General features: G+C 33.0%; 1 protein-coding gene across 2 annotated transcripts in view; it reads left to right on the forward strand.

The window, feature by feature from the left end:
* Nucleotides 1–10,460, forward strand: part of LOC106685968 (sensory neuron membrane protein 1) — a 96,502-nt gene extending 86,042 nt beyond the window's left edge. For both annotated transcript variants that reach the window (XM_067045237.1, XM_024360529.2), the window contains 3 exons: nucleotides 6,668–6,786; nucleotides 6,868–6,993; nucleotides 9,457–10,460. In XM_067045237.1, coding sequence (XP_066901338.1) covers nucleotides 6,668–6,786; nucleotides 6,868–6,993; nucleotides 9,457–9,660 — 449 coding nt within the window. In that variant the 3' untranslated portion in view covers nucleotides 9,661–10,460. The remainder of the gene's footprint in view (nucleotides 1–6,667; nucleotides 6,787–6,867; nucleotides 6,994–9,456) is intronic.

Below are 10,460 nucleotides of genomic sequence, written 5' to 3' on the forward strand. Positions count from 1 at the left end.
TATATTAATATAATAAATACTAAATTATTCATTTTTCTACATCTTTTTTTTACCCTATCCTTTAATATAGTTGTTTTATTACTTCACACAAGGAATGGAATTTCAAAATCTATTTTTCGTCATTAAATTTTTTTAGTAGTAGGTTTTCCATCATTGTGAGGAAAGCAGTTAAATCACATATTATTAATAATTTTTCCTAATGACATTGTCTGAATTCATGAATCGATTAAGATTTCGCGATAATTTATAACAATGGATGTAAATACCATTATACTTTATAAATGCTTCATTAAAAATTCAATTAACTTAAAAAAAAAGAGACCATAGAGTTCCTAAAGGATTAAAATTTAATTCGTAGCGTTCAAAAGGTTTAAAGCCTCGACTTCCCTATTCCGGTTAGTTGTATGATATTCCATCACTATTACCTTAGTTGGCATGTGCATGAGATCGGTAAAAAAAAATAATTTCGAATGAATAATAATTATTAAAACCATATTCTAATAAAATCAAATTATGTAAAATAGACATTAGGTGCAAGCAATAAAGGAAAACTAATCAGTTAAATATGGAAGAATTATAGGCAAACAAAATTGTATAGCACCAAAGACATTTGCATGTAGATCTGTACATTGGATTCACATGATGTGGTCTTGGCTTCATCAAAATACCTTTTACGAGAATAGATGCATGATCGAAACCTGTACATACACTGAATGATAGCTTGCTAGTTTTTCCATTTAGCCGTTCCCCATGAACATAAATTTATGATAAATTGATTTTGCCTTAAATAAACTAGTATAAGAATATATGTTAAATCCAAAATGAAAAAATGTTTTGTACGTTCTTTTTTATTGGAGCTACTAAGTAGGTGGGAGTAAAAACATGTCGATTCCCTGGAGGAAATATAACCATTTCATCACACTACATAAATTCTGTATTCAATTTGTATGTAATCAATATATATATGAACCTATCAGTGATTTTTATTTACTACATATGTACATACTACTTCCAATGCTTATTGAATACATAACATTGAAATAAATTAGATATTGTCCTGGACAGACATTTCCCTTTGAGATATTCTCTCTCTCTCTGAATCAGATTGTCAATGAAAAAAGAAAGAAATTGAAGTTCAATGGGTTGTCGATCTTTGATAAGGTTAAAATGGAATGCAAATTGTCTTCTATTCAATAGAAATACTGAAGGATGATTTTTCTTCTATTACAAAGTTCTTTCAACAGACAACAATGGTTAAAAATAGCAAAATTCTAAGAATATTCTTGGTGTTTGTGGCTTTTTATTTAAATTTAAGAAATCTTCAAACAAATTTCATCCAACAGTTTATTTATGATTTCAAAAAATAAAATTGGACTTTTATCAATGAGTAGATCTGTATAGGCAATGTATAGCTCAGATCACATTTACTTATCCTATATATTTTAATGCAGTTGTTAATGTAAAAAAATAAACTGTAAAAAAGTTTAACTTTAAAGCATCAAAGATTTTTCTTTAAACAATCTTATTGTTTACATCTTACAAAAATCTTATTTTTTATTTTTTTTTCATTTGCGCGACAGAGCGAGGAGGTCCAAGGCCCCACGCGATGTACTTAAGAAATACATCGCGCGTTTCCTGACGTGGTTTTCATAGGGTGGGTCCGTCACTCTCACACCTAAGTCTTATTAGTTAGGCTTATTTAATGTTAAGTTTTAAAAATTAAGATTTTTAATCTGTGTACCGACAGAAGGAAAATACTAGTCTCCTTGATGGTGTCATATGAGACATCATTTAGAAATAAATAAACAACACTCATTTTAAAATTCAATCTTTTTAGCCGTTTTTTTTTTAATTATTACGTCTTTGGCTGTTAAACACTTTTTTATTAAACCATGGAATACGGCTTTATGAAAGCAGAGTATTAATTTGCTTAGAATTGATGCTTTAATGGTAGAGAAACTTTCTGCAACAAAACCGTATTTTTGTGCAGATTTTAGATTTGTTAAAATATCTGTGTAATCGAAATAGCAGTTTAGTGTTTCCAACTACCAAACCATCAAATTCCTCCCGTATCCAATCCTTAAAATCCAAAATCCTCCGTAAAATTCTTTTTGCTCCTCATTACGTCACAAATAAACTCATCCACAAAGACCTTAGTATCCCTTACATTGCAGATTTGGCCAGAGATAGATATGCGTCTTCTCATTCCAAACTCCTTACCCATCCTAACCCATTAGTTCTTAATCTCTCATCCTTAACAATCCCTGATAATCCTTCGAGACGTCTGAAATACAAGTGGCTACGGAGGACCTTCTAACTTAAATTAATGTTGAAAGTTCCATTGGGTGGTTTCTTCCCAAGATTTTCAAAGGTTTTGAAATTTCAAAACGTGAAACATACCACATATTTGTGATATGTTATAATGATCCTATTTATATCTGGCATTATACTTACACGGGAGCAATCTTCACAAAAATATAATCTATTATTTAAATAAGATGATAATTCTGGTTCTCTTCTAGCCAGCAGCCAGCTTCAACCAAATTTTTCAAGTTTTGACAACTTTTGACGATTCGATATTTATGCAATTAGGCATTGCACAAGAATGATAAGGGATATAACTCATAATAGATAATGTCTTAAATAACTGAAACTAAGAAGATAATAAAATAAAAATAAAAATAAATCAAATAAATTAAAATAACACTCCCACTGAGGAGCACATGATTATGTCGAAATGACTTAATGCCAAAAATATAATGGGGGCTAGCTTTTTTATGCAGGAAAAAAAATTCAATTTTAATTCGTAATTTGATTTTAAATAACGATTTTAAAGAAATAAAACTCCAAAAAACCGTATTGTTTGTTATATGCAAGGATTGGCTCCATATTTTAAAAAGGTTTATGTTTATATAAAAATCATACGACCACTTTTAATCATTCGAAAGCTATTTTATGTTTCTAATTGTTAATGATATCACTAAGCTCAATAATTTTCGAGATACATTGTGTGGAAGACTTCTCGGCTTGTAATGTTCTAATGTTACTAAGCGATATAAAGCTGGTCAATTTTTTACTTTTTTTGTGTCAGACTAATTTTTGTACCTTCTATATCTCGTATAAACTACTCGGTTTATTTTAAAAAGTGATACATTGGTTGAAATTTATTAATAGACTGAACCATTACAGCTTATGGCCTAACTATAGGCCAGGAAACAGTCTTGTAATATCAATAAAACACAAGAGTTCTCCTATACGATGAAATTTGGTACGGAACTATTTAATCTCGACCTACCGCCTGCGGGGACGGGTTATAGGAAGTAGTACAAATATGGGATAGATTTGCAATATCGGTTACCAAAGTTCCTCAAGTTCTATACCCCTCAATACACAAGGAGGGGGGACTAAACTTCTTCGTCTGACACAATTTGCTTCAAGGAAGGAGTTGAAAGCATTCAATCAATCGCGCGTGCTCGCTGTCAGAAAAAAAAAACTCGTATTCTGGCCTTTAAAATGTTTGCAAGGCACGCTATAAAATATTTCCTATAAAATTTCAAAAGTAGTAGCTTCATTTCGGTCTAGATACTGTCTATAATAGTTGTTAAATGTGTTATTTCCCGGAAAATATGGGGCTTGGAATAAGAGATTATCTTCCTTGAAGTTGAAAGCATTCAATCTATCGCGCGTGATCCCTGTCAGGAAAAAACTCGTATTCTGGCCTTTAAAATGTTTGCAAGGCAAGCTATAAAATGTTTCCTATAAAATTTCAAAGGTAGTAGCTTCATTTCGGTCTAGATACTGTCTATAATAGTTGTTAAATGTGTTATTTCCCGGAAAATATGGGGCTTGGAATAAGAGATTATCTTCCTACAATTTAATAATAACAATTTTATCATTCCTGATAAAAAAATAAGTGGCTAAAATTAGAAAATGACGTCAACCGACCACTCCTGCCCTTCGTGGTCGCCATAATTATCTTACCTTTAAAACATTCATTTATACGGAATATTGGTTGATGATCAGAGAGCAACTTTCTATTCCTTCCCCACCCCGTATGATCGTATTCTCTATATTGATATGCACTATAATCAGAACTAAAACTAAAGTGAATAAGCCGATGATTGTTCCACGCCCCTGGAGGTCATTATAATGGCCGCTTTATTACTTTTCCTGGCAGTTACTCTCTCCATTTTATTCCATTCTCCAAAATGGTCATATTGAGTTAAAAGATTTCAATCCATAATTATATTTGGAAGATGATAGATAACCGTATGAAGCAGATTGTCTAATCGACTATACCGTAATTGTAGATTGAAAGATAGTCCGGATGGCGGTCAATAAAGGTATCAAAATAGTAAAAGAAAACTATTTTTTGTTAATCAGCGTCTCCCCCCACTTTGCAGGGTTTCGTGAGGGCTATCTGATATTAGTAAAAAGGACAACACCCTGCTTGGTTACAATCTACTTCATAGGTCAACTATCTTCTTCCACGGGGCCACCTAGATATACTAGTGCTCTCCGCAGCAGTGCCCGTCTTCAAAATCACCGACCTATTCAACAGCCCTCATCACCACGTCACCAGAACTCCAGCCCTGAGAATACTAACTCTCAACGTTCTTCTAGTTTTCCAACGCCACCATCTTCCTCACCACTTTCTTCTTCAGGTATTTCTACTCTTCTACTGCTCAACATCAAATCGAAATTCCCACTCCAAAAAGCAAACTTCAGTCATCTCTGTAATCTCCACAAGCGCCTTACTGATAAAAAATAACGGCGCTTCTTTCTTCTTAAATACAAATCTGCCGCAGGTTGTTCTTTTTACTACAATCAGACAGCCCTGACGAAGCCAGAAGAGTAAAACGCTGGTTAGAATTAATTGTTTTCTTTTACTATTTTGATAGCTTTATTGACTATCTCCTACAACTACAATCGTAATTATATTTATTTAAAGGATTTTACAGGATTAGTCCACTATGTTTTTCTGTTCTACGAATTAAATCCTATGTCGAAGTAACTTTTAGTAGTGAGCAAAATAAGCGGGAAGCTCCAGGTAAAATAGTCTGTTTTTATTTCTATAATTTAAGACTAAGTAATGCAGAAGTTTATAAACGTTGTTGTTTTATTAAAAACTCATAAGAGAAAGGGGTAGCAAAGACTAAATTGTAAACTACGACCCGTCATCACATACGTTGTTAACAAGAACATACCAAAACAGCGAACATTTTAATACAAAATTGCTTTGTTATGCTTGAAATAACTCATGTCGAGTTCTCAAAGGTTATTAATATAGAAACAGAGGTCGATTAAAATATCCTTTGCATAAACGATCAGCCCATTTTCTACTCTAAAAGCTACCTTTGTGCCATACACACACCTGACCCAAATGTTGGAAACAGAGTAGCTGAATTAACTCTAAGGTTCAAAGTTTATTATTATAATCATTTTGCTGAAAATTTATATTTCAATTTGAAATTAGCATCTGAACTGTGCCCTGTTTTTTCTGTTGTTTAGTTCATTATTGTATTCAACTTTTCAAGGCATGAGTCAATCTACGAAAAATGATAAAATATAATTATTCATTATTTTAATTTAGTTTGTATGCACACGCAGCCAATATCTGAAGAAGTCTCATAACTCTGTGTATTATTGTCACTGCCTGCTTGATAGAGGTGATCGTATAATTGAAAGATTGAAATTTGTATAAATAACTTTAAATAATAGTAATTTATTTATGTCTAAAGAATTTAACATAAATAAATATGCAAATATTAAAATTTATTTCGATATACTATTTATATTCAAAAAATGAAAAAAGGAAACAAATGTATGCTAGTGAAATCAAACCATTGAATAATAAAAAGAACGAAAAACTTTATTAAACAAGTTGTGATTTTATAATAACTTAAATTACGCATTTTTTCAAAATCCAAAATCCTCAATGATCCTTACTTTTTCAAAAATAAAATCATTCATAAAGACCTTAATGTTCCGTATGCAACCGATCTAGCCACAACCAGATATCAATTCTTTCATTATAAACTCCCTCTTTTACTCCAGACAATCCTCCGAGGCGCCTGAAAAGAAGATGGCTTTGAGACCTTATATTGTAAAAATGTTTTTAGCGTGCAACCAATGAGTAGTGCTCTACACGCCTGTTTCACTCCATTATAACTGAGATCAAATTTACTGAATGCATTGTAAATTGTAATAAAGATGTTAAATAAAAATAAATAATTATAGTGTTCAGAAAAAACTATCTTTTTTAATGTTAAAATTTGTTTTGAAACAATTAGTGCAACAATTTTCAAAAAATTTTAATGTTATAAAATACAGTATATTTGGTCCTAGAATGGGATTAACATATGATAAATGTTCTAATGTAGAAATTTTATTAGAGTGCTACTAATGGGTAGTTTCTCTACATGCCTGTATTTCACTGTTGTAATCTGAAATCACATTTACTAGATGTATTTTTATGTAAATATAGTTTAAATTCTAATACAAAAATACGTAAACTGTTATTTTATATGTCTGTTTATATTGTATTTTTTTTCGACTCATTTTAATTTCGTTACTTTTTTTTTAATGACTAAAAATAGGACCTATTAAAAGTAATCGTAAGGTTTTCGTTCACGACTAAGTCATTATTGCCTTTTTCTTTTCATAGGAGCACCCATCGTCCTTACGTTGCCTCACTTCTATGAAACAGACCCCAGCTACTTAGCTACTGTAGAAGGGCTCCATCCAGATAAAGAAAAGCACCAGATTTTCTTGAACTTCGAACCGGTAAGGAGTTAAAATGTTGGTTATATTTATCTTAGGAAATACACATTAGTCAGTGAATGTAATTTTATCCTGTGCTGATAGATGACTGGGACTCCACTAGGGGCAAGGAAGCGACTGCAGTTCAACATACCAATTCATCCCATCAAGAAAGTAGCCCTGATGAAAGAGTTGCCGGACGCACTAGTTCCTCTCTTCTGGGTCGAAGAGGTAACCAAGACGTTTTTGTTTTCCTTTTAAAATATAGTAGAAACTCTTTTAACCTGCTCTCCGGATTGACCGACAGGGAAAATAAAAAAAACAATAAAGTGCTGATATAACATTAACATCAGTAAAACAAAACAAAATAAATAACTTTCTGACTGCTATCAAAAACTTCGGTCAAAAGACTTACATTAAACCTAGTTCACTCCTTTTAAAGTGGTCCATTGGTTGCTCGGGTACCTCAAGAAAAATTCATACTTCGTAGGTGTAATCCTAGCCATGCAAAGGGCTTCCATGTGGCCAGTAAGATCCAAAGTATGGCGTGTATTGGCATAACTGGGTCATTTCGCACAATACATACTAAGGCATTGGAAATTCTGCTTTCCCTAGTACCACTCCACTTATTGATTAAGGGGGAAGCGGTATTACCTTATCTAAGAATGAGAGAAAATAGACAGTGGACAAAGACAGGAGAAGCTACTCGTCACGCGACAATAGCTAAAGTGGTGGAAAGCGAGTTACCAATACTACAATACCACTCACCACTTCTACATAAAATACCCATTTTAGATACTAAGATTAGTTACTTACACCCAAAGTTAGAGGATTGGATTCAGGGTTTAGTAGAAATCCCAGGAGATTATCTGCCCTGTTTCACTGAAGGATCGAGAATGGATTCGACAGGACCAACGAGGGCAGGGATTTACATTGAAGAATTAAACTTCCCACTTGGCAAACACTCGACTTTCTTTCAGGCAGAAGTGTTTGCCATCTTGTCAGCAACTTTATGCCCCGAAGTCAGTAGCTGTGAAAGGACTAGTATTACCATCTTTTCAGGTAGTCTGTCTGCCCTTCAAGCCTTGGAGTCACCTAGAGTCACCTCTAATTTGGTAAGAGAGTGTAAACAAGCCTTAGAATCACTAGCGTGCTTAAAGAAGCTTCAGCTTGTGTGGGCCCCAGGTCACAAGGGAATCACAGGTAATGAAAAAGTTTATCAGCTTGCTAGAAACGGGGCTGAGCACCCTCCTATGGGACCAGAACCATTCCTAGGTATCTCTAAAAGTCATCAGAGAAAAGTAGTTCTTGATTGGACATGGAAGAAAGCCGGTAAGAAGTGGAGGGACTGTATAGGGCTGAGGCAGGCCAATATTTTAATAACTAAACCTTCTACTTCTAAAACTAAGTGGCTGCTAGGCCTTAACAGAAACGAACTCCAATTATTAATAGGAGTCCTGACAGGTCACTGCAGACTTAAAAGACAACTCAAGATATGTGGAGTAGTCCATGATGAAACCTGCTGCTTATGTGGACAGGCTCCAGAGACAGCCTGACATTACATAGCAGATTGTGATAGGTATGCGTCACTAAGATACAGGCTATTAGGCTCTGATAGAATTAAAGGAAATGAGGCTTCCTCTGTAGATTGGGAGTCCCTTTTGAATTTAATTAGTAAGACGAAAATGTTCGATATAGAGGTATGAGATACTTAAAGAGTCATTCCATTGGTCTGTCTTGGGGATGGCAAAAAGGACCAATAGGCCCACTTGCCGGACTTGTTTCCCTCACCCTTACCAGTACCAGTACCAGGTGTAATCCTAAAGTTTTGATAATTCCAAAATAGTTTTTAATCATACTTTTTTTTATCTGGTTTCCAAATGGTGGCCATGTTGGCTTAAGTTATTCAGTAATTTTTTGAGTTTCTACATTGTGATTTTTTTCTAAATTACTGGATTTATCTTTAACACTGGATTATCTTAAGTCTTAACACTCTTAAGAGTGTATTTTTTAAAATATATTCTGCACTTTTTGTTTAACTAATATTTTTCTGTGTATACATACGTAACCAAAGTTGCCAAAATTGCCCAATTAAACTTAATTTTCGAAGAATAATTTCATAAAGCAGGAACGATTTCTCGGCCATTTTTTTGTTCTAATAACCACATATTTATTACTAAATTTATCCTAAATACAAGCGGTGGGCAATAAACCCTTTAACAATTTTTTTTTTTTAGTTTATTCAAACATAACAGCTACAACATCGCTATTAAGAGGTGAGTTAAAAATGTGAAAATTCATCATATGAATGTCGCCTATTGGATCCGCAGTGAATTTCAACTTTTAGATTCTGAAATTAGACCGTACCGCTGGTTAAGTTCTAAGTCACCTGAGGCCAAGAGTTATGTCTAAATGTAAATATGACCAATAAGCCCTTCGATTCGTTCGTTTTTATCTTTCATCTCCTGACGCTACGCCATCCAAGGTACTGTTTTAGAAGTCTTAAAAAATCTTTATTGGAAGTTAAAATAGCTAATTAATTATAAAATATATCGATGGGGTTTTTCCGAGTACTGTAGGATGTCTCACCGGTGTACTGTAAATTTATTTATTATATCATTTAATTTTAAAATAATAATCGATTAAAGAGCTGTTTGAAAAAGTTTAAGATGCACTGTTTTTTTTTTCCTCCAGGGCCTGGAGTTGGACCAGAAATTCATCGACCTTCTGGATTCCCAGTTGTTCAGAGCATTGAGGATCGTCGGAGTAAGCAAGTGGGTGATCATAGTCCTTGGCTTGGCCATGATCGGTGGTGGTGTAGGCCTCCATTACTACAGGAAGAACAAGATGAACCCACCTACGGTCACTCAAGTATCGCCGCCTCCGAACAAGTTTTAGCTAGGACTTCTCGTCATCGTCATTTGAGCACTTGAAATCATTGCTCAGGCTGTCGCGTGCTTTGTTACCAAATCGCAAGAACATTTCATTCGTAAATATTTTCGAAGTGACTATTCAATCTGTCATCAATTTAACATGAGAAACGTTTTCATAAAACATATTTAGGTTATAGATAAGGAAACGATAGGTGAAAACGAATAAAAAAAGTACTTTAATGAAATGAGAAGTTTACTTATTTTATTTATTTTTTTATGAATGTTTTTTCCTTAAATTTGAAGGTACCTATAAGAAACAATCAATGGTCCATTAATAGTAATAATTTTAATTTAAAAAAAATTAAGTAAAAAATATTAGATCCTTGACCCTATTCTTGGCATGGGGGCATGGTTTGTTCCATTACTTTATTCTACTACATTTGTTTAAAATCAATGTAAGACCACCAATCAACTTTTTATAATCTTTAACGTATAGTCAGTAGAACTGAAGAAAATCTTGCTTGAATATGAAAAATGAACACTAAGCAAATCTTATGCAAATAATAGAGATTAAAGGAAATCTACCAAGATCGAGAAACAAGCTAAATTCAAATCTTTATTTAAGTAATTATCCACCTTGTTTTTTTTTTTTGTATTTTTTAATTTAAGAAATAGTGTTCTAGTAAAAAAATGATGCTGAATTACAATAAAAAAAAATTAAAAAGGATTTAATAATATGAGGACACCTATCGATATAAACAATTTATAGTAATACTGGACCTTTTCTTTTAAGTATTAACTCTTTATTTAAATGAAATAAAAATT

This window comes from Halyomorpha halys, unplaced genomic scaffold, assembly GCF_000696795.3.
Source record: "Halyomorpha halys isolate HHAL.00 unplaced genomic scaffold, Hhal_1.1 Scaffold760.1, whole genome shotgun sequence".
Classification (NCBI taxonomy): Eukaryota; Metazoa; Arthropoda; class Insecta; order Hemiptera; family Pentatomidae; genus Halyomorpha; species Halyomorpha halys.